The 25,372-nt window shown below is 40.1% G+C and overlaps 1 protein-coding gene across 2 annotated transcripts; it reads left to right on the top strand.

The window, feature by feature from the left end:
- Positions 1–821: 821 nt before the first annotated feature.
- On the top strand, positions 822–25,115 carry LOC125019273 (coiled-coil domain-containing protein 106-like). 2 transcript variants are annotated; one of them, XR_007114049.1, is made up of 4 exons: positions 822–1,727; positions 19,330–19,451; positions 23,862–23,903; positions 24,114–24,311. XR_007114049.1 is itself a non-coding variant. In XM_047603946.1 (4 exons), exons 1-4 carry the CDS (start codon positions 1,673–1,675, stop codon positions 24,857–24,859), a joined length of 660 nt encoding a protein of 219 aa, XP_047459902.1. In that variant the 5' UTR covers positions 822–1,672; the 3' UTR covers positions 24,860–25,115. The 2 variants fall into 2 exon arrangements, 1 of the variants encoding a protein (XP_047459902.1); XM_047603946.1 differs by lacking the exon at positions 19,330–19,451 and adding an exon at positions 24,501–25,115 and having other exon boundaries at positions 24,114–24,317.
- Positions 25,116–25,372: the final 257 nt, after the last annotated feature.

Here is a 25,372-nt window from a genome sequence, read left to right as displayed (position 1 = left end):
ATCAGTAAGTGATCAGTTCATGTACTGGTGGTTCACTTGAAGAACGAATCAGTAAGTGATCCAATCATGTACTGGTGGTTCACTTGGAGAACGAATCAGTAAGTGATCCGTTCATGTACTGGTGGTTCACTTGAAGAACGAATCAGTAAGTGATCCAATCATGTACTGGTGGTTCACTTGGAGAACGAATCAGTAAGTGATCCGTTCATGTACTGGTGGTCCACTTGGAGAACGAATCAGTAAGTGATCGGTTCATGTACTGGTGGTTCACTTGAAGAACGAATCAGTAAGTGATCCGTTCATGTACTGGTGGTTCACTTGGAGATCGAATCAGTAAGTGATCGGTACGTGTACTGGTGGTTCACTTGAAGAATGAATCAGTAAGTGATCCAATCATGTACTGGTGGTTCACTTGAAGAACGAATCAGTAAGTGATCCGTTCATGTACTGGTGGTTCACTTGAAGAACGAATCAGTAAGTGATCCGTTCATGTACTGGTGGTTCACTTGAAGAACGAATCAGTAAGTGATCCGTTCATGTACTGGTGGTTCACTTGGAGAACGAATCAGTAAGTGATCCGTTCATGTACTGGTGGTTCACTTGAAGAACGAATCAGTAAGTGATCCAATCACGTACTGGTGGTTCACTTGGAGAACGAATCAGTAAGTGATCCGTTCATGTACTGGTGGTTCACTTGAAGAACGAATCAGTAAGTGATCCAATCATGTACTGGTGGTTCACTTGGAGAACGAATCAGTAAGTGATCCGTTCATGTACTGGTGGTTCACTTGGAGAACGAATCAGTAAGTGATCGGTTCATGTACTGGTGGTTCACTTGAAGAACGAATCAGTAAGTGATCCGTTCATGTACTGGTGGTTCACTTGGAGATCGAATCAGTAAGTGATCGGTTCATGTACTGGTGGTTCATTTGAAGAACGAATCAGTAAGTGATCCGTTCGCGAACTGACTCGAGTCAGTGACGCAACGCGACCCAACACTAACCCCTAAATTCCACCGGGTCCGTCTGTGTCGCGTATTGGAAGCCTTGCATCATCGAGAGTAATACGCGCCCATTAAAGTCAATGTATCAACCTCCACTGCCTCCGTAGTGCTCAGTTTCAGAAGCGTCACAGAAGCGTCTTGATGCTTGGCCACGCGAGTATTTGGTCGCTGTTCTATTTTTGACGCTCGATGCGAGCCACACGCGTTAAGCTGGACAGAGAGCGGATCGTTCGGACAGGAAGTCAGACAGAAATTGCAGAGCGAATCCGGTTGTTTTTCACAATAAAACACCATGAGCAGACTCCGGGTCGTATTTCCTGTCGCTAGATCAACATTATGCTATCATTCCGTAGCAGTTCTAGTTTTGACGGAGCCATTGCTAAACCGCGCCAAGCTCAACAGAGCAGATTGCATCAGGACAGGAAATCCGACACAGAATCAACGTAGAACACTTCCACCCCCTTTCAAAATAAAACACAATACGCTGTTCACCTAACCTTACAACTTCACATCAACATTACGTCATGGTCGAATTGAAGTGGAGCAGCATAAAATCATTTATGATACAACACATTCATTTTATAAGGACAATACAAGAAAGGACAAAGGCTGGAATGTAATCCCGCAGTTTCGTGTACGTCCAGGATTATCGCGTGATATCGTGTGAATATGGCTGGCTCACAAGCGAGCGCTACGCTGCCGTTCCGCGCCCGTGTCTTGCCCGGTAAGTGTTGAGAACGGACCAAATACGCGACACTTGCACAGACCTGGTGTATTTTCGGGGTTAGAGATGTGTTTACATCCTTTTAAATGAACAAAGTACAGCCTTTGTGACTTTCTATACTTTATTCCACTGAAATGAAAACAAAAAATTATGAAAGTGGAAAATAAATACAAAGCTAAATGATAAAGAAGCACTTTTGTAGATTTTAACATATTAACACATTTTAACAATCAAAAAATATCTATAAAAAATAAAATAAAATAAAATTAAAATAGGCCTTGTTCACTTTAGTGCAAAAACAAATATATAAATTACAGAGGACAACATAAACTTAAATAGGTTTAAATATGCAATAAAAAAGTAAAATAAGTAGCTTAAAAATTTAAAACCAAATATCTAAATAAATTTCTAATCACAAAACTAAACAAACACGACAAATGTCAAACAAAGGACCCACCCCACCCCTTTCACACACCGCCCCCCTGCACACCGTGCTCGCGGCTGAGCTCTGTTCAACTGAACTGAGAAAAGAACGAATCAGTTCATAAAGTTATTCGGTACAGTTCGTTCACGCAAAAGATTCGTTCGTGAACGACCCAACACTAACCCGATCACACGAAAATGAATCAAAGGTTGACTGTTGTGTTCTTAAAGCAGCAATTTTCTTTCTTTCTTTTTTCTGCATATAAGAAATATTGGAAGGATTTTGGGGGGTTGTGGGGGATAGTGGAGGGGGAGGAGTAAGGATAGGGAAGACAAATCCTCTATGAGACTTATTTATTCATTCTATTTTTATTAATTTCTATGTGGTGTCTCCACTGGGGACAAGCCTAAGGCTCCCCATACCCTCCAGCCCCTGCCCCCTACCTTGTGTGACTTTTTTTTTTTTTTTTTTGTAGTTGTTGTTGCTGCATGTTTGTTTGTTTGTTTTTGTGAATGATTGTGATAAATTAAAAACAGGGTGTGTGTAATGCATTAAAAACAATATGGAGGTTGCCATGTTTACGTGACTGCAATTTCCTGTTTTGTGTTGTTGTTTTTTTGTTGTTGTTGTTTCTTTTCTCCTTCCTATTGATGTTAAATACAGGGAGAATAACACTGATGTGTAGTGTGCCACAAGAGAGCAGTCCAGGGCACAAAGGGGAGGGTCAAGAGACCAGGAGGGGCAAGGAGACCCCAGGTGAAGGTCCACCGCGTGCGGCCCCAATTATAGTAACCGTCATAGATATATCTGTCATTCCTCCTCCCCCTCCATTGATATCTATAGGGTTAGTTGGTTTAAGTAATAGTAATAATAATAATGATAACAATAATAATAATGGAAATGGAATTATCAATAACAACAGCAAGGAATTATAGGAGAGGGGCAGTGGAGGACCGATAAGTAAATAAGTTATAACTAAAGAACGGAAAGGAACACTGTAATGCTATAATTCATTAGTAAAGATACTATCTATATAATACAATAACTGTGAAGCTACAGATATGTTTTAAGTTAATGACAGGGATATTAAAAATGATATGATATTAAAAAAAAAAAAGATAGTCATGTTTGGCAGTTCAAAAACGCATCTCTGTCGCTTCTCTAGTACTGTCTCACACCCATAACTCCCCAAACTCCATAGATGTGCTGTCTGCTCCCAGATTTTTTAAATGGAAAAATAACAACAGAGGAGTTATTCATAGGAACCTTATCCAAATCAACATAAATTCACTAGTACAACAGAGCAATTAGAAAATTAAATGTGGTCTTTTGGATGTCAGATCTCTCTCATCTAAATCACTTTTAGTGACCGATTTGATAACTGATCATCAGATTGATCTATTTAGTTTGACTGAAACGTGGCTGCAAGATGATGAGTATGTCAGTTTAAATGAGTCCACGCCACCCAGTCATAGTAACTATCACATTCCTCGGAGGAGGAGTGGCAGCAATCTTCCACTCTGATTTATGTATTAATCCTAGACCTAAGCAAAGCTTTATTTAGTTTGAAAGCCTTACTCTTAGTCTTGCTCATCCAGACTGGAAAACACAAAAACCTATTCTCGTTGCTGTGCTGTATCACCCACCTGCTCCTCACTCAGAATTTTTAGCTGAATTCTCTTAGTTTCTATGTGATTTAGTGCTTAGAACAGATAAAGTCATTATAGTAGGTGACTTTAACATCCATGTTGATGTTGGCATTGACAGTCTTAGCTCTTCATTTATGTCATTATTAGACTCAATTGGCTTTTCTCAGAATGTAAATGGTTCAACTCACTGTTTCAATCACACCTTAGATCTTGTACTAACTTATGGCATAGAAACTGAAGGTCTAACCGTATATTCTCACAACCCTCTATTGTCCGATCATTCTCTTGTAACATTTGAATTTACTATAAGTAATTACACAGAAATTGGAAAGACATTTCGTTATGATAGACACTTATCCGATGATGCTATAACTAGATATAAGGAATTAATACCTTCAGTATTTACCTCAGTGCCTTATGTTAGTGATGTGGATGTCAGCAACCACAATCTAACTCAATCACAAATAGATTATTTTATTGACAGCAAGACAGCATCGCTTATTACAACCCTTAATCTAGTTGTTCCTCTTAAAAAGAAGGTGGTAAATCGGAGGAGGGTAGCTCCATGGTATAATTCACAGTTGCGTAGTTCAAAGCAGGCAGTTTGAAGGCTGGGAAGAATTTGGCATTCCACTAGTTCTGAAGAAGCTCACATAGCCTGGACAGATAGTTTAACAATTTATATAAAAAAAAAAACACCCTGTAAGATTAGAACAGCATATTATTCTTCATTAATAGAAGAAAACAAGAACAACTCCAGATTTCTTTTCATCACTGTAGCCAGGCTGAAAAAGAGTCACAGCTCTGTTGAGCCATCTATTCCTTCAGACCTCAGCAGTAATGACTTCATGAGCTTCTTTACTGATAAAATTGTTGGCATTAGAGATAAAATTCATAGCACCCTTCCATCTGTCAAAGATGTAAGTACAGTGCCATTAGAAACCTCTGCAGGACCTAGTGAATATTTGGATTCTTTCTCCCTAATTGATCTTCCTGAGCTCACTTCAGTTATTACAGCATCTAAACCATCAACTTGTCTTCTAGACCCCATCCCGACTAAATTGCTCAAGGAGATTTGCCATTAATTAATACCTCCATATTAAATCAGATAAACTTATCTTTATTAACAGGATATGTGCTCTAGGCTTTTAAAACTGTCATAATTAAACCTTCACTTAAAAAACCCACTCTTGACCCAGACGTTTTAGCCAACTGTAGGCCAATTTCCAACCTTCCTTTTATCTCTGAAGTTTTAGAAAGGGTTGTTGCCACTGGATAAAAAATATTGGTGGGATCTTTGGCGAAGTGGCAGTGCATCTTTTCTGTGCCCCTTGTTGACCCACGGCTCATTCTTGGTATAAAATAGAAACGAATGAATGAATGAAACAACCGATGACCAATCACAATTTGGCAGAGAAAAGTGGTTTGATGCCGGCCGCTCGCTTGAGGAATTCAGAGGTATTGGGTGACTTAAGGGTTTTTTTGTCCCATCTGTCTGACCCAGCCTGTGCGGATATTATAGATTTGATTCAGATTCAACTTGTTGCTCTTCTCTGACCATCCTAATCAAACGTCTGTCCTGTATCATGACATTAACGTAGAGTGCCACAAACCCATCAAGCCACATGCATACAGAGTACATCTGACAAAAAGGTCCATAATGCAGCAGGAGGTGAGTTATGGTTGAGCATGGCTTAGCTGCTCACCCCTGTGTGGAGTTCACCCTGCGTGTTGGTTCCGAAACCCAACAACACACCTTGTTTCTGTAATGAGTACAGAAAGGTAAATTCAGTCACCAAACCCGACTCTTTTCCACTTCCCAGGATGGAGGCTTGGATGGATGGATTAGGATGGATTGTGTAGATCGCGTAGGCTCCGCCAAATATGTGACAAAGCTAGACCTGTTAAAGGTTACTGGCAAGTTCCGCATCGTCACCGGGATATCGGATAAAGAGCTCTCCCGCAGGCTGCAGCTGATGGCGGACTTGACACTGACGCAGACAATACAGACCGTCAGACAGTTAGAGGAGGTCACGGCACAAGTGAGTCTGCAAGGAGACGCTTCGGGATCAGTACAGGAGGTGCAGTTTAAACACAAAAGCATGAACTGGAAACCACAACAGCGACAACAAGGCAAGTCAAAGGACAGAAAATGGGGGGAGGACGAAAAGAAATGTGGGAAAACACAGCACAACAGTGCACTACGTCTGTGGTGAGGAAAGAGATGCAGAGCTAATTTGGCCCAAAAACCAATTGACAGGTCATATTAACCATTAACCATTTACATAATATGACCATTAAAAAACTCTTTAACCCCTCCCCCTGTGTTAAAGGATTATCTTTGATGATCAAGAATATAAGGGCTAACTGTATCAAGATTATGCCCTTCCAATGGCATGACAACAGTCAAATCGGGTGGCATTTTGTCTTGATTGAGACCACAGCAGAAAGAAAAAATGTCTCTTAGCCACTGGCTCAGGGTCAGCATGAAGGCAATGAAGGTCACACGCTTTCCTTGTTCACAATTATTTTATTTGATCAAACAGAACCAAAATACGCAGCCATACAAACAATGGTAGATGACTAGAAACTGGAGCATCAAAAATGACAATTTCTGAATATATTCAAAATAAAGACAAAACCTTGTGATTCTATAACTGAACAGCCTGTGCATGCTGCCCATGCATTTATAGTTGGTTATAAATTATAGTTACAGTATACATTTTATGTTATACTAGTATGAATGCAGTCCATTTGTTGAATGAACTTCACACTGTTGTAGTGAGGTTGGCATTTTCGTTATGCACACAGAAATATATGAGGATCACTTTTATTTTTCATGTGTACCACAGAACCTTCAAATATTTCCAGTTTAACAGTTTAATATTATATAGAAATCTGTACAAACTATGATAATGGCTTCATCCCTGATGGATGCCACATTGGATGCCACGTTGGTTGTTGTTAGGGCCATTTTTATACATACCTGATGTAAATGCTATGACAAACGACTTCCTATAGGTGGTCCAGTAATGACTGCAAACACTCCAATCAAGACTCACTTATTGTTATTAATCAAATGTATTTTTTTGGAAAGCATTTGATGTAGTGACATGTACATAAGTGGCTCATTCCAAAGATTAGTCACACTATCAAAATAGTGTGACTCCTGTTAGTGCCTCTCTGTTGTGCAGGACAAAGTGTGTGTGAACTGTAATATCACAGACTCTGTGGATCCAGAGTAGCCAACATATTGTCAGTAAGAGAAGGCCTGGCCTCTTTCCACTTTAGTAGGACTCTGTGTTTCTGATCTCCCAGTCAGTAGCAGCCAGTAACTGGCGCAAGTCACTGCTGCATTCTCTCTTCCATCCTCCAACAACTGAAGGAGCTCCTGACGAAGCACTAACGGAAAAAATAAAGAAATAAAGAAACCCTGCCACAAAGTGAACTAAATACTGTAGGTGGTATGGCTTAGGACTGCACGACAGCCTATACACTTCTGCCCAACTCAACTATAACAACAACTATAAACGTCAACTTAAAAAATGAAATCAACATATCAATGTAGGTAAAGTACCTTTTGTTGGGTTGACACTGGCAACATCACAACTAGGTCCTTCACCTGGACATTGATGCTGATCAGTTGACACTGAAAAAAAGAGACTGAATATTTACTTACTGAAAATCTTTGGTGAATAAAAAGGCCTGGGTGACACCAGCAGTTTTTTCCAAAGAGTGTGTAACTCCAAGGTCATACACCATCAACACACCACAAGGACCAGTGTTGAGCAGAATCACCGCCATTTCCAGGCAGATCTGTCTTCACAACCTGCCCAAGACACCCTAGTTTCATCAGCTGAGAGTACAGGAGTGATTTCCCAGCCAGTAACTGTTATCACTCCAGAGACTGTTTCTTCTAGTCCGAAGGAAGTCACGAGGATTGAGGGGTGGTTGGTTCCCTGTCTGTTCCCCTGGTGTTGGTCGGACAGTCGCTTCACTGCAGACACTGCAGACAGACTCCCTCCAATGCAGTCTGGGGGTTGTCCATGGTTGAAATATGACACCTGTGGTGGGCCAGCACCCTCCCTCAAGGTGGGATGCAGCCCACTTCAACACTTTAACAAAAATTAAATAAACAAAGGGGAAAGCCATAAAAAAATATCCATATATGTTTCTGACAGGGTGTCAAGAAGAGGTGCACTAGAGACTTGATGGACAAAAAAGAGGTACAGTGCAACCTGGAGACAAGGTGTTTGTAAAGGTGTTTAGAAGGAAATGATACAATAAACTTTGTGAAGGACCATTTGAAGATGTTTGCAGTACTGGGACTGAGGTTCAGGTCAAAGGGTCTCCAACTTGGTATCATTTATCACACTGTGTTAGCATCAACAGAATAATTAAGATGTTGAAGCTTCAAAAGAGCCAGATGAAATTGTTCAGGTTATAGATGAGGTTGATGATCTTGTTTAGGTGAGGTGACTCTCCAGTCAATGAACAAGAAAAAAGATTTAATTACACCAACTTTCAACATGTCACAGACAGTCACAACGGCCTAATACAATGGAATGCAAGACACCAGAGATTGCAGAGGGCTGTGATGCCACTTCAGGGCAGTTGGGAGGTTCAGTCAGACAAAAAGCCATGTCGGAGAAGGGTTAAACCAAAGTGATATGAAGACTAGTGTTGAAGTGGCCTCAGGAGAATCAGTTCAGCTTCCATGTATTTGTAGAAGGTCGAATTCTTATAGTGACACTTCTCTAACATGGAAAAAACACTGTGGTGAAGACGTGGTAAACAGAGGGTCTGAAGTTGATGTTATACCCCCCAATAAAAGGAAGTATGTGTTGGATAATGACATGTGGTGGTTGAGAGTTAAGGGAGGTTGTTTACTTTTCTTGCCTAATGTCACATCAGACGATCTAGGGGAATATACATGCACTTATTTAGAGCCATAATTTAAACTTGTTTTACCTCAGAAGGATTCGATCGAGGGTAATGTAACTTGTAAGTAATACTAGTTACAAAAGGCTTGAAGACTACTGAAGTTTCGACAGTGACTAGATCAGAAATTATTCATTATAGTGACCACTACAGGGATAACTAGTACACTATTATATAGTATATAGTACTCTTATATAGTATAGTATAGTATTAGGAGTATTAGGAGGACCAAGCTGCCGGTGACCCATTTCCATCCGGGGGTCAATGTGGACATAGTGAAGGATTATAAGTATATGGGGGTTCTTGATAACAGACTGGACTGGGAAAAGAACATAGACGCCCTGTACAGGAAGGGCCAGAGTCGCTTCTGTTTTCTGAGGCGGTTGAGGTCTTTTAACATCTGCAGGACTATGCTCAGGATGTTCTATGAGTCTGTGGTGGCCAGTGCCATCTTCTATGTTGTTGCGTGCTAGGGCAGCAGGCTGAGGGTAGCGGACTCCAACAGGTTGAACAGACTGATACGCAAGGCCAGTGACGTTGTGGGAGTGAAGCTGGACCCTCTGATGGTGGTGTCAGACAGGAGAATGCTTCACAAGGTGAAAGCCATCTTGGACAATGAGTCGAACCCACTCCATGACGTACTGGCCAGACACAGGAGCTCTTTCAGCACCAGACTGATCACACCACGATGCACCACAGAGAATCACAGGAAATCATTCCTGCTGGTGGACATTAACTGGTACAACTCCTCACTCTGAGGGTGTAGAACCCATATTATTTATTTAATGTGCAATAATTCATTAATGTGCAATAATTCATGTTCACCTCACCTCATATACCAGTACACATTCCCTGTATAATAGGGGACTCTGGTCTTACTATGTGCAATAATGTTTATAACTATAATCCATGTTTATAAATATACTGACCCTGAGATTGTGCAATAACACACGTATAACTTTATTATTTTCATGCACTTGCATATATTTCCTTATATATTCTCACCGTGTGCAATAATTTTTTCAACAGGTTCACTTCACTTATACTTGTACATATTGTTATATATATATTTCCTATATTTTTTACATTCCCTTACTTATTCTTATTGTCTCTTACTTATTCTGATTGCTCTTTGTTCTAAACGCTATTACACTGGAGCTGCTGTAACGAAAAGTAATTTCCCCCTGGGATCAATAGAGTAATTCTGATTCTGATTCTGATTCTGATATACAAATAGAGCATGCTACTCTAATCTCAGAAACAACTAAGAGTGTTAATATACTAACTCAAGTAAATATTTTGCCTTAAACTTCAAAGGGGGTGATTAATATGGCTTCTGTTCATGTCACTTCTAAGAATTCTAGAAATTAGGTTGTGTCAAAAGCAACTGTTGCTGCTAAGACAGAGATCTATCTCTGTCTTAGCAGCTGAACTATGTATTATGTATGTACTATGTACTAGCTGTTAAAGATTCTAATCGTTAACAGCTAGAAAATCCGTAGAAATGAAACCAGAATGTGACGAAACTTGAAGTCGAAACAGGTAGAAAGTGTGATGCAGATGGAGGCTGATATTGGTAGTAGTCATGAAAATATTTAAAGTAGAGAACAAACTGTGGGAAAAACTTATACAGTTCGGTAAAGTCCAGTAGAATATTTTTGCGTGAGGATAATGAATTTTTAAATTTTGATGAGATGTCAGAAGATGTGATTGAACCTAATCGAGCAATACAGAAAAGGGAAGCAAAGTGGAAAGCATTACAAATTCCAGATTTGTGGGCAAGTAGGGATTTATGGTTCCAACAGTTTGCTCATTCTGTAAAATCGGTAAGGAAAATAGAAGGTCCATGTGCGGTGAGAATTCCAGCACCTGGCACATGGCCTTCAATTTAAGAGGTGGTACTGGAGCCATTCATTCCTAAATGTCAGTTCTCCGCATTATCATGGTTGCTATATCATCAGCAATCAAATATAGATAATATTATGATTTTATCAGTGAGCCTGTTTAAGCCTAGACATACTTGTCTGTGGTTGGTAGATTTACCCTGTATGAGTTTATTTGGTCCACATGAGAAAATGACACAACAGCAACTCCTGATGCAATGGAAGTGACACCTGTAATGGAAGTTTAGCTTCTTTGTCTCCTCTCCTTCCCCAACACCCACTGTTTCTGTATATTGAACCTACCAGGGTGTCTACCACCTCAGAGGACAGGTATGGAAATGCACAGACATGGGAAAACAACAGGCGTCGACCTTACTTCACATGCAAAGTCGGCAGTAACAATGGTGACTATGCTAGCTCCTGTTCAAGTGTTAGATCCTGACTGCATATGTAATGAAGGAGACTATACTGGTTCCTGTGTAGGTGTAATATCTGGGGGTCACCAATTGATCACAGGGCCCTTTGAAGTCCCCTGGAGGTGTTACCTGAGAGCTGGCATCCACCCCATAAAAGCTGGACCTTGCCAGAAGCCCAGGGTCTTTCTTCACAATCACCGCTCGTGTGTAGACTGACCTTTCTTTAAAGAAATAAAATCCTTGTCGGCTGGCAGAAGTCACCAGCAGCAGAGAGGAAAATTTCCACGACACACCGGTAACGGCCAAGGACTGTTTTTGTTCAAATAATTCATATAATGGCCCTGGGATGTTCATAGGAATATCTGATTGGGATAAATATACGATGCATTTTGAAAGATGTGACCAGAGAGCTGTTGAAGATTTATTTACAGTGACTTTTCATGCTCCAGATTAAAGACCGACTAGGAGTTTGATTGTACAGAATCAGACTTTATCAGGAAATGTGACTATGAGAAGCTTTATGTACCTTTGGTGGGTGTGCTGATAAAGCATATATATTTTTACCGTATGGATGGACAGGATACTGTTATATGGCAAGATTAAAACTCCCATATGAATATTTTACTATATTATATTAAAGGGACAAGCACCTGACAAGACTCAATTCAATGCTACTTTTGGAAGTAGGAAGAACTGGCAGGCTTTCATACTATGAAGGCTTTCCACTGAAGTATAAGTTTAGCAGAAAAGTGTGGTTTAGGATTAATTACATGGTATGGTGTGACATTTTTGTCAGATCATATTGATAATGCTACATATACTTTACAGTCTTTTGCATTTGAATATTTGACAAATACACAAAGGGAGCTGGATGGTCTGCAAATGCTTGGATGCAGGAAAAATTTGTACCGATGTGCTTGATGTTTTGTACATTAGTGTTGACTTTTGCGAAGGCTGTGATAGTGAGATGGGTTGGAGTGGTGATGCCTGGAAATCAGGCTCAGATGCTATTACTGAATAGAAATGATAAGATGAGGGGGGGCTGTGGCAAGCACCTAACCCCCAATATGCTCCCCGGGTGCACCCACCAGAGGGGCCGCTGCCCACTGCTCCAACTGTACACATTACTGAAAAAATGGATGGGTCAAACAGCAGGACATAATTTCCCCTCGGGGATCAATATAGTATATCAAAAAAGAAAAAAGAAAAAAAAAGAGGAAATGGGTGTAAAAGTATCCATTTTTGAAGATCTTATTTAAATATGGGTTATTCTGTAGTCTTCTATCATAGGAGGGTGCAGCTAAAAGCTGTATCATCCCTGTCTCTCACACATTTATGTTACAATAACACACACTACACAGTTAACTTTGTGATTACAGTTACTGTGCGACATGTGGGCTAACTGTGCCAACTGTAAGCTAACTGTGCTAAATGTGGGTTAACTGTGCAAATTCTCATGTTGACAGAGACTGTACCCCGGCAGTAGCCACCCGGGGCCTTTTCAAAATTTCCCAGAGGGAATTTTCTAGTTAAACATATTGTATTGTACATGTATTGAACATGATGCCATCAGCATATGACTACAGGAAAGATCCACCTTACATAGAACAGGCCTTTCAACCAATCCGTTAGATTTTTTTGACCTGCTTTGTAAAGTTATCGTGATGCTGCAGAATGCAGTTTTCACTGATACATAACCTATTAATGCAAAAAGGATTCCATCAAAACAACCTGGACTCAAGATTAGCTTTAAAGATTTTTCCAGAGGCGGGGGTGGTGTTTAGCTCAGTGAGTAGAACACCCGCCCCCTGTGATGAGGCCTGACTAGAACCGGACAACATTTACATCTGTCTCAGTCATCCAGGTCATGGTCATGGTGTTTAAATGCTTTTTGGACATAACATTTACAAACTATATCGATAACAAATATAATGGAAACATGATCATGTCAGGAGCCTGACAAACCCCTCATGAAGTTGTGATAAAGACCAGAACAGAGAAGTTTTCTCATATAATTTAATTTATTCATGGACACAAACTCACACAACCATTACAGTTTCATGATTCTGAGAAATGTGCATGTTGAATTTTGTGTTTAAATATGTGTTAATTTGTTTTTGATGGTTTTTGTTTGCATTTGATGCTCCTTGGAGGATATTAATGGAGGATCATCGTGAGAGTCTGGATATCAGGGATCCAAAGGTTATGAAGAGGTTCAGACACCTGAGCATGGATGACAAGAATGGACTGAAGGAATGTTTTAGAAATCATCCTTTTTCTGAGTGCTGATATGCGGTTTTTGCTCTCACACTCCATAAATCTGTTGTGGAGGGTTGCATTGTAGTAGGCACGTGTAGAAGGAACAGTTATTTTTTGTTATAATAGTAAACATGTTTGTGGAATTTATATCATTGATGTCATTGTCTTTTTGTTGACTGAGACTCTGAGAGCCTCAAACGGGGGAAAAATGTAGTATATGGTCCACTTCCTGTCCCTCTTTCATTTCCTGGGTTCAAGAATATGTTCATTGTTTAAAGGTTAAATGTTATTTACTAGCTGTCAGCTGTAAGACACCAACTGTAAGGGGAAGTAGAGTCCTGGAGTTGAATGAAAGGGGATTCTACAATTGGCACCAGAGGCTCCCTGAGATTCTGCATGGGTTTTTGACACTGTTCTTTTTTGTAATAAAGCCTTTTTTTTAAAATGCAAGAGAAAAGTTGTCAGAGGTGATTGTTTTTTTTTCCATCAACGCATCAATGCAAACTCAAGCATGGTGTACCTAATAAAGTGACTGGTGAGTGTATTTTTACAGGGTCCTGAAAGCCAAAGAAAAGAGAAGTAAATGTATCGCTGCACTATGAAGAAACAACTGGAACCAAACTTGGGGTTATGGTTCACATTTTGCATCAGATGATATTAATTTATGCTGTATTTTTTAATCAGGTCATGGAACAGAGTAACCTCATGTCACTGAAAAGGCCACTCCCCCTTATGGTTGAAAACAAAGGAGTAGTTGCTGTGCTGTGTATTGTTCTTCAAACCATTTAAAAGATAAAACTCTGATATTTTCTCTGCTCCCCTCAAGAGAGAAAGATAAAAACTGTAGACACGGGTGGACAAAGATGGAAAGCCATGGGAAAAAGTTGATAGATGTACATTTGCAGCTACTTTATTATGATGATGCTAACGTTACCTAATGTCAGTTGTCAGAGTTGTTAGTTATAATGTTAAGCAGACATGGGGGAACCACTACAACGGATCTTCAACCTTAGCCTGCAGCTAGGGAGATAGCCCACCCTCTGGAATACACCCTGCATCATTCCAGTTCTGAAGAAGAACCAGCCCAGCAAACTGAACAGGATGGGAGTGGACCCCTACCTGGTGGACCGGATCTCCACCTACCTCACCGACAGGCCACAGTACGTCAGGCTGAAGGACACCACGTCTGAAACTGTGGTCAGCAGCATAAGGGCCAACCAGGTGCTGGCCCCTCTCCTCTTCACCCTGTACACCTTGGACTACTGTTACAACTCTGAGCTGTGTCACAACCAGAAGTACGCCGATGATGCAGCCATCATTGGATGCATTAGGGAGGACAGTGAGGAGAAGTGTTGGCGTCTGGTGGGGGACTTTGCTGAATGATGCCACACTAACCACCTACAGCTTACCACCTTTGGGAGGGCTGAGGTGGAGGCAGTGAAATCATACAAATACCTAGGGCTGTGGCTGGACAATAAACTGGACTGGACAACACACACCAACCACCTGTAATGCATAAAGTAGGTTGTACTTCCTAAAGAGACTTGGTCTTTCAACATCTGCAGCAAACTGCTGTGGATGTTTTACCAGTCTGTGGTTGCAAGTGACTTCTTCTACGCGGTGGAATCCAAGAAAGACTCATCCATACTGGATAAACTGATCAGGCGGGCCAGCTCGGTAGTTGGCACAAAGCTGGACTCTGTGGTGACGGTGGCACAAATGGGGACACTGGACAACCTGCTGGACATTATGGACAATACCAGCCACCCTCTGCACACCGTCATCAGCAACGAGAGGAGCCTGTTCAGTGAGAGACTGCTCCTTCCAAAGTGCAGGGCTCATAGACTCAGGAACTCCTTTGTTCCTCAAGCCTGGTCCTACAACTCCTCACTTGGGGGGAGGAGGAAATAGGCCACAGAGGACAGAAGGGAAGGAGTAGTGGTAGTCACCCACCCACTGTGCCATATTTGTGATTTGTTATTGTTTGTTAGTTGTTATTTGTAATTTAATCTGTTAAGACTTTATCGTTTATTGTACATTATTTAATGCTCTTATTTCTATTTTGTATATAGCTGCTGGAAATACAATTTCCCTGAGGGAGTCATCCCAAAGGGATCAATAAAGTTGAGGCTAAGCCTAAACACTCCAAATTCCTGTTATAAAGTCAAAGTAGTGAATTTCGATGCTGAACTGAAATGACAGTGGGTAAGGTAAAGTGTTTTTTTTTGTTTGTTTGTTTTTTGTTTTTTAACAAACAGGTTAGGGATAGCTAAGCTTCATGCTGTATTTTTGTCATGATTCATTAATTTAACATTATTGAATTATCATGAATTGATGACAGATGTCATATATTACCCAGCGATTCAATGTGGTACGAGTAAATGTCAGGGTATGACATCTCCGGCCACTCAGTGGGCTTGTTCACCCATTTCTCTGTAGGTAGGTTAGATGGGCATACAGCCCCTATTTTTTTGTAAAACGTCACCAATCATCACAAAGCAACAACATAATATATGCGTGGCCTAATTTGCTACTGTCACTATTTTCTATTAAAAGAAAGAGAAATGTGCCCTGATGTAAAATTGACCATGGCTTTGAGTGAATAGTTAGTAAAACTGAAAAATACAGCCAATGGTTAGGTTAAGTTTCGAGGGCTGGTGATGTTGTTGTTTTGGCATAGTTACAGCTGAGGGGCGTGGCCCCGGGCAGCAGTGACATCAATGCATACCCTCTATACCCCGTGGTGTCATTGGATTGATTAGCTTGGTGACTCCCATAGCAGTAAACAGTGCAAGAGAGAAGAGAGCGAGCTAGAGAAAGATGTATAGTAAAAAACAGATAGTGGAAGAAAGATGGTTTTAGTCTCATATTGAAAGACAATGGTCCTTAAATATAGTGAAACAACAGATATAGCTAAAGACCCTGAAAGATGGACACAGAGGAGCAACCAGACTTCAGGAGAGAAAGGGAGGTCATTATTGCTTTTCTCCTGGATGTAAAAACAATATTTTACAATTTGATTAAATAGTCCAATTCATAAACTGCCCCAGAAATAGAGAACAGTCCTGATGCTCTGGCTAACGGTTCTGAAGAGAAAGTGTGCTCAAATGGCACTGATGCCACGGGGGCGGTGAGCATAGGCGACTACACTGAGGACAAACTATTTGACTCCATGATGAGGGAGATACCACACTCTGCCCTCTCTGCCTTCCAACTGGTCTTGAGGAACCACCTCTGCATATCCACTGTCATCTCAGTGAGAAACACTGTGTACTCCTTGTGATAGATCTTATGCCTTTCAAACTTCCTCTTGAGATTTTGAATGGGTTGTTCAACTATGCACCTATTGTTTGGCATGGTGATGTCATCCACTTTAAACGGCAAGTCCATGCAATAGTGACCATCCTGTATGCAAACAGACTTCTCCATGATGTCCATGAATCTCAGATCCTCCCTTGACAGCTCCTGCTTTCCTCCATGATTTTCTCACTGAAATTCTGGTTATACTGAGAGACCAACAGCTCCTCCAGTCTGATGATGGATATCCTATTGGCATATACGGTCAAGCAGCTTCTCTGACAACCATTATTTAGTCTTTGTGCCCGTGCCTGTGCTTCCAGGGTCTAAGAAGGCATAGGTCTGTAGAACCTTGTCTCCTTTCACAGACTTCAACTGTACAGGAATGATGGAAAGAGTACAGTCTTGGTCTCCGGCCCCTGTATAACCACCTGCTTGCAGGGAGACGAGTGCACTACTCACTGATGTTTCTTGAGGTATGCTGCCTTTGTTTTTATCGTGATGCAGAATAGTTGGGTGATTTAGATTGCATTCATCACATGACAAATGACTTCTGCATTCCTTGCTCATGTGACCAACCTTTAAACATCCGAAACAGATTCCTTTACCTCTCAGGAACTCAACTTTCTCCCTTTGAGGAATTTTCTTCAGTTTTGAGCATTTGGATAATAGTTATGTTTTTACAGAAAAGACTGTAAATGCTGACAGCTCTTTAGATGTTCTGGGCTGCTTTTGCATCTTGTACACTGTGGGCTTGGGAGGTGCATTGTGGTTGGTAGCTGCAATGGTTGTTGCAAAGCTGCTTCCTTTGATGTGTTTCCTGGTTACCAGCTTGCTCCTGGTGACAGGCTTTGTTTGTGCACTTGGGTGTGGATCTGAAATATCACCAAAGAGTGGATGAGACAAGATCTTGACTTGATTCTCCAGAAAGTTCACCAGATCCGGAAATGTGGCTCTGTAGCATTGTTGTTCTTGAACGCCACAGGCTACAGACCTCCATCTTTCCCTTAGTTTGTATGGCCACTTCATGATGATATTCCTCATGTTTGATGGGATATTCAACTCCTCCATGTACTGTATTTCAGCCATAGTGTTGCAACATCCTCTAAGGAACAGAGCAAATTCATTCAGCGCAGGAACATCTTCTGCCTTAACAACAGGCCAAGCAAATATATTGTCCATGTAGGCTGTTGCTATCTGATATTCGTTGCCAAAATGTTCTTTCAACAGGTCCTTTGCTCTTTGATTACCTTGTTGTGGTGACATATGAAGACAGCTTCTCACCAGATCTCTGGGCTGCTCCCTGGTGTACCGCTCTAAGAAATACAGTCTTCATAACTGCTGGTCCTCTCTTCAACACAATGTTCAAAAGTCCTCATAAATGTAGTACATTGCAATAGTTTACCATCAAAAATTGTTATTTCTCTTTGTGGCGGAGAAGCTGACATTTGTTGTTGTGCAAGCATTATGGTGATTTCATTTTGCCTTTGTGTGATTCCACAAATGACATCGTGCTCAGTTGTATTTTGCCCTGGTGAATGTTTTGAAACCTGTGCAGATGTTGTTCCTGTGCAGCCACTGACCTGAGGGATGGAGCAGCAGAGGTTGTGAGAACATTTTGAGGTTGGTGCTTTAATGTGATTGGATAGAACGTTTCAGTGTTTGGTTGCCACTGTGACCTCAGTGTCCTATCCATTCCTTTTGAGGTGCCATGTTGGATTTGGACCTGTGGTTGTGTTTGCACGTTCACCTTTGGTCGCACATCTTGCTCATTCCATTTGAACTGGACCTTCCTCCAACATCACTGCCTTCCAGCAGCAGCAATTTGTGCATCAATGTCCAGCTGCTCTTTCATTTTCCTCTGTTTGTCACTTTCCTGTCTGAGTTTTTCCTCTTGTGTCCCAAGTTCATGTCTCCTTTGCAGAGCAGCTTTCTCCATTAAAGCTGCTTTTTCAGCTTTTGCCTTTAAACGTGTAGATGAAGTAGTAGACATGGCTGATCTAGGATGGCTACTCTTGCTTGACCTTTTACTTAGCACATTAGACACACTGTCTTCAGGATTAATGTCATCTTGACACTCAGACTTTGCATTTTTGTCAACATCATCTTTATCATCATCACCTTCATCATTTTGTTCAGCAGCCTTATCCTCATCATTTTGATCAGCATCATTTTTGTCGACATCATCATTATGCAAGATTTCATTCTTTTTCAACCATGTTGATATTTCTTCAACAAACACATCATTGTTAGACCTTTTGGCCTGAAACCATGTTTCCTGCCTTTCCTGGTCCTCTTCTGGGAGAGAAAACTGAGTGAGCAATGTGTTGTGGAGCTCAGAGGCCTTTTTACATAGTTGTTTGAACCTATTTAGTTTATTTTAAACAGCAGAGACATTTTCTTTAGACACCAAGAGACCTTTGATTTTTGTCTTTAATTTGCTTGCCTTTGCAAAATGGTCTTTCCTTTCCTTCTGGAGTCGTTCAATCGCTATCATGATTCCTTTAAGTGTAGGTTTACTTGTTCTTTTCTCTGAGACATCACTTCTCACATTTGAATTAGTTTCAACATTAACACATGGTATTTTATTCATTTTCAACAAGAGCGTATTGACGCTTTAAAGAGAAAACGCTTCAACAGAGTACTACGCTATGTTGGAGGGCTGCATGTGCACAGCCTGCGCACCTTTGTCCACACAACACAATCACAGTCACACAATCTCCTTTCATCCAGTTTCCAGGAATGCACAAGTCATCACAAGGAATAAAGTCTTGCACGAAAATCATCAGCATCAAAGTGGCCAACTGCTGTATCAGCGCAATGCTGTTCCAAACAAGCGACAAGCATCTGTACAGGTGAGTGTACAAACTGGACCTCCAGGTCCAAGTTTTGCTTCCTTTCAGGGTGACGATGATGAATTTGCTGCAAAGATGCTGTCCAAGAAGCTCCAAGTCTCCAGGTAAGATTGGGTTTCCACCTCCAAGCCTCCAGGCGAGGTACGGTTTTTACTTACATAGCGACTATCCTGTCCTCCTGTAGTCCCTCTGCATGGAAGTTGGAGACATTTTGATGTGCTCAACAAAACAACTGACCAGGCTCTGGTCCATGTTCGGGTGAGGCTCCCATTTAATAAGCAAAAATGATTAATACAAAAACATGACTGAACTGATGCAAAAATTAACTAATAAAGTGATGCTGGAAAACAAAAGAGCGAGCGATTGAGTGAGCGGTAAAAAACGCATGATCCTCCACCCCATGCGTCCCCAGATTACCTGCACCTGTATAGAAAAACGCTCTACTGCCACTCGTGGAGACCTGAAGATACTAAGAGACAGAGAAATAAACAGATGTGGCCCCTATAATTATAATGCACTGATATTATTCTCAATTCCGTTATCGTGCCCAAGTCATCTTGTCTCTTCTGTTTGAGAAGTGTGAAAAATATTTTATGATCACAGACTGACCAGACCAAACCACCAGCTCCACTGCTTCTTCCACTCATGGCCCCCTTCCCGCGCCACAACGGTTTGAACGAATTGAATTTAAAACGGACTCGATGTGTCTTTCCGTTTATTTTCATCAGAAATGCTTCACTCTCTTCAGCAGCTGAAGAATCTTACCAACCCCATGACATGTTCAGTGATGTCACTTCAAAATGGCAATGCCCTAGCAGGCGTTGGGCTGCCATTTAACATCAACAGGAAGGGAAAAAACAACAACAACAACAAAAAAAAAACAAAACAAAACAAAAAAAAAAAAAAGAAGAAATTGCAATCAAGCAAACATGGCAACCTCCATCTTGTTTTTAATGCATCACACACACCCTGCAACAACAGTAACTACCAAAAAAACAACAACAAAAAAAAACAAACAAACAAAACAATATAAAACATGACCCCGATGGGAAGTCCCCCGCCTCCCATCGGGGTCATGTTTTATTTTGTTGGCCTGAGGGTGCGGGGAGGGTGCGGGTTTGTTTTGTCTGTTTTATTTATTATCATTATTACTTTCTTTTTTAAATTACTTTTACTTCATATATTCTTTATATATCCTTACTATAATATAAATAACAATGTATTTATTATTATTATTCCTTTATTATCATATTAACTATTTACTGGTAAACATACAAATTATCAAAGGTAACACCGTGATAGGTCTCACACGCATATCCACGCACAAACATACACATTGTTCATATCTTTGTTGTTCATATCTGTATTGTCTGTATTGTATTGTCCAATAAAAAAAAGAAAACAAAGTTCCCCTTTAAATACAACTAAATTTAGTTTCTACAGCAGCTACACTAATATTTACACCACTAAACTCGCGATAGAATTTCAATTATGTCTTAATTTATTGGTAATCTAAAATAGCAGTTGCATACAAAAAATGTTATTCCTGGCTTAATATGTGAATGCGCTGAATTCTGGACATTTTGATTCATGTTTAGATAATATACTGTTATGCAGTCAGATTTCCTAACTCCAGATTGCTGTCAGAGTTTACACTGGAGTACTGTTTTAGCTTACCAGTTAACTACATTGTTTCATTTACAAATTTACAAAAATTTGGTAACACTTTATATTAAGGTACACATATTATTAACTAGGTGCTTACTAATATGCATATAAGTAGCATACTAGCCCTTTATTAATATTTATTAAGCACGTATTAACACCTTATTCTACCTCTATTATGCCATGAATTAAGCTTTTTCCTGATATTACCTCCTAATTATTGCTTATTAACTGCAAATTAATGCATTGTTGTTTCTGAATAATGATGTAAATAAGCAATGGGTAATTGGGGCCTTGTAAAGGGGCAGTAGCACAAGAATAGTAATTATTCCTTTATCACTCTGAATTAGTATCGTCTATTCCTGTGGAATGCAATGCAAAACTACAAGCAGTAATATTACCCTAATAACTATAAATGAATCATTTTTAACTCAAAATATGTTCCCTATTCTAAAGTGGGGTCTTGTTCATATTTAATTCACAAGTAGTTGGATCCTTATTAACCCTCATTTGTTCCCTATACTAAAGTTGCAGACTCTTCACCTTTAGTTTCGTCATTATAGCAGACAACTAACAGTTAGTAGACAGTCAGTTAGTACAAGTACATTTATTGTAAACTGTAAACAGTCACGCCATATATTCATCTTAACAAAAATAAATGCAAAGACTCAGGTCAATGCAAATGTGTGTTCAAGGACAACATAATTATGTCAGTGACAGTAAGCGCAGCACTGAGGAAACACATGAGTCCAAATTGAAGCCAGTGCCCAGCCCAGTCAAAAAAACAAACAACTGACAGGTTTAGTATTTGTTCACAATATTCAAAAAGGCATTTACTACAGCTCAGTCTTTACTTCATCTATACAACCCAACTACAAAAAAAAAAAAGAAAAAAAAGTATCAATAAAAGGCTGTAAAATTCGAGTAATGCTAAATACAACAGAAGTACATTCTACAGCTGATTAGCTAACTAATAAAATTATACAAAGGCATTTTAGAGAGGTAGTGTCACACATACACGTAAGATGTGTAGGACTTCCATTACACATTCATTACTGAACAATACTACATTTCAGGCACTGGATCATGAAAATAAGACCCAAATTTGTTACTTCATTTCACACAGGATATTATTTTCAAATGTCATGCAAAAGCATGCCCAGTGGTCCATATCTGTGTTGGTTTCCATGCCAGTAAGTCCACTCAATTACATCTAAGGGATCTATCAATAAATTGTGTGTACGGTAGTCTCTGAATCTCCATAAAGTTGATTTGCAAATGCCCCATAGTTGCTCGATATTTTGTGTGTGTGCACCTGTCATAGGGTCAACAAAACATTCTTGGTGGTTAACAGTCAGATGATTGTAACCTTCATCCTGAAGACGATGATATGATCTCCATCCATCTGAAATGATGGAGCTTCCCTGTCGAACGTGCTTTTTTATTAGGGGGAGGAGATGATTAGCTGAACGGTGAGGAACTATCTTGAACACGGGTCTTCTCCTGACCTCCTTAATGCCCAGCATTCCAAAAAACCCAGGAACTCCTGTTGCTTGCCCATCCTCTGTTGTACTGGAATTCAAATAATCATGCCTAATCGATCATCATTTTTGGTATGTAATGACATCATACAGGTCAATACTTGTTAGACAGATCAGTGTAGCAATATTTGAGTGGTCTGTGTGGTCTGCATAGCGTTCCTTCCTTTTATGACCAAATTTGCTCTCATCTATCAGAACAAGTTCCCCTCTTCTTCCAATAGTCTGTTTGCCTCTTCTTCTTCTTCTTTGCAGCTTTGCAAACTCTCCGCAGCTTGTCAGCAAGTTTTGTCAGTGTTGCAGAGCTCTGAGTAATCCCCTTTTGCATCATGTCCACTTGTGGTAGACGAAGACCTTGAGCAAATCTGTAATAGATCAACCACAGAAATGTCTCTGACTCAGCATTGTACTGTATATTCAAGTCCGTTTCTTTAATTGCCTAAGTCTCTTGATTTGTAACTGCAATTTTTTTATTTGCACACATGCCAATATGGCATTCAGGTCAATAGCCTTGGCTACAAAATGTGATCTCAATGCAACTTGATCTCAATGCAACTTGCAGGAACCGTTAAGTAAGACATAAAAGTCAAAAAATCATTTGACTATACTGTATCTTCAGACTCCTCAGAAGAATGGGCATATATGTAGAAGACATGCAGAAAAATCTACCAATAGGCTATTCAGGCCTCACTTCTCCTTGCTTTAAGTTAAACCAATAACAGAAGAGGGCCGGTCAAACAAAGCCCAGTCAATGTATTAGTTGTAAGATAATATAGTAGTATGGTTGTAATGTTAAATTTTTCTTTGATGGCTGCGTTATTTCAAAGTGTAAGCCCACTTACCTGTAGATGAAATGCATCCATGTTTGCAGCAGTAATTCGAGTAGTAACGTCATTACTTTTTAAACGAATAATCAGAAATGTGATTATTTCAAGTACTCCATAGGAGTGTTGGGCACGTTACTTTAAAAAAGTAATTAGTTATAATTACTAGTTACTTCTCCCAAAAAAGAACTGAGTTAGTAACTGAATTACTCCACTATAAAAGTAACTAGTTACCAGAGAAAGTAACTGCATAAGCCAGGTAGGCAATGGTCTGGCAATGGTCTGTTTGTTCTGTGTAGAACCTACAATACTTGATGAGCTATCTTAATGTAAACATTGTGAATCTTAAATTAATATGTGTTGTTCTGGTTCTGGTTCTGAAGATATTGGAAGTCAGGCACCCAGCTGTAGCAGCCTCGGATCAGGTAATGGCCTCATGTTTTCTGGTGTTTTATTGGTTATATTCAAATAAACATTACACTGAAGTGATGTCTGTACTGTGCTTCCAATGTTGGGGGGGGGATTTTGGAGAAATTTACAATTTTCTTACACAATTGAGTTATGAGGAATATTGTGACCTAATGTCTCTCAACACAAGCTGATCAACGTCTTTTCTGTCCTATTCTTTATGAAAGCACAACAAAAAGCCTTTACTTCGGAAGATGACGTGAGCCCCAGTGACATGGAAGGTGATCACCCCCCATCCTCCCCAAATATTAGTGAGTCGTCAGACAGTGATGTCACTTCAAGACTCCTAAGACATTCCAAGCGTCATCACACTAGAGCACTCACACCCTCACCTGCAACTCAGGCTCACCCTGGGCAATCTCATATGAGAGCTGAGATTGTGTTTACTTGAGCTTCCTGCCCATGAAAAGAAAATACAATGCCTTGGGTATTATTCCGAACAAAACATAGAGTATGCTTGATAGATTGTTGTCATCAATGCAACTTTATCTGCATTAGCCGTGGACTGTCTTAATCCCTCATGCTGTTTTTTCTTTTCTTTTCTTGTGGGTCAGTCAAAGGGCCAGCAGAGGTCATCCAGCGATACAAAAAAGTTCTGAAAACTTTTTCCTGGGTCCGAACGATGTCTGAAGCTTTCTGCATCAATGCTGTGGGTAGAGGCACCATTAAGATGACAGCACCGATTGCAGAATTGAAATATGTGGACCCAGAAAAATTTGCATCCTTGAAATTTGACCCTGCAGTGGAGACCCTCTTGGCCTTTGCCAGGAAATGCGCGCGTAACATCACCTCGGAAAAACAAACCGTGATCGAGGATATGAAATCCCAAGGGAACACTCCTCCCTTTGCTAATAATGTATTAAGAGGTTGTTTAAAAACAGTTAAAGAAAAGGCTTGGTTTAAAAACATTTAGGAAATGTCAAGCTAATCCTACCAGTTGTTTTGTTGTTTGACTGGTCTTCAATTTGGACTCAGGACTCGGTTTACAATTGATTACATTTAGCCTTAATGGCTGCAGAAAGGCAGACTTAATTTTTTTTCTCCTTTTTAAACTGTTGTCTGCTGTTTACAGGATGTTTTGCATTGACCTGAGTCTTTGCATTTATTTTTGTTAAGATGAATGTATGGCGTGACTGTTTACAGTTTACAATAAATGTACTTGTACTAACTGACTGTCTACTAACTGCTAGTTGTCTGCTATAATGACGAAACTAAATGTGAAGAGTCTGCAACTTTAGTATAGGGAACAAATGAGGGTTAATAAGGATCCAACTACTTGTGAATTAAATATGAACAAGACCCCACTTTAGAATAGGGAACATATTTTGAGTTAAAAATAATTCATTTATAGTTATTAGGGTAATATTACCGCTTGTAGTTTTGCATTGCATTCCACAGGAATAGACTATACTAATTCAGAGTGATA

This window comes from Mugil cephalus, chromosome 13 (genome assembly GCF_022458985.1).
Source record: "Mugil cephalus isolate CIBA_MC_2020 chromosome 13, CIBA_Mcephalus_1.1, whole genome shotgun sequence".
Classification (NCBI taxonomy): domain Eukaryota; kingdom Metazoa; phylum Chordata; class Actinopteri; order Mugiliformes; family Mugilidae; genus Mugil; species Mugil cephalus.
The sequence above is the reverse complement of the archived record's forward strand: the minus strand, read 5'-3'. Positions and strand labels throughout refer to the sequence as shown.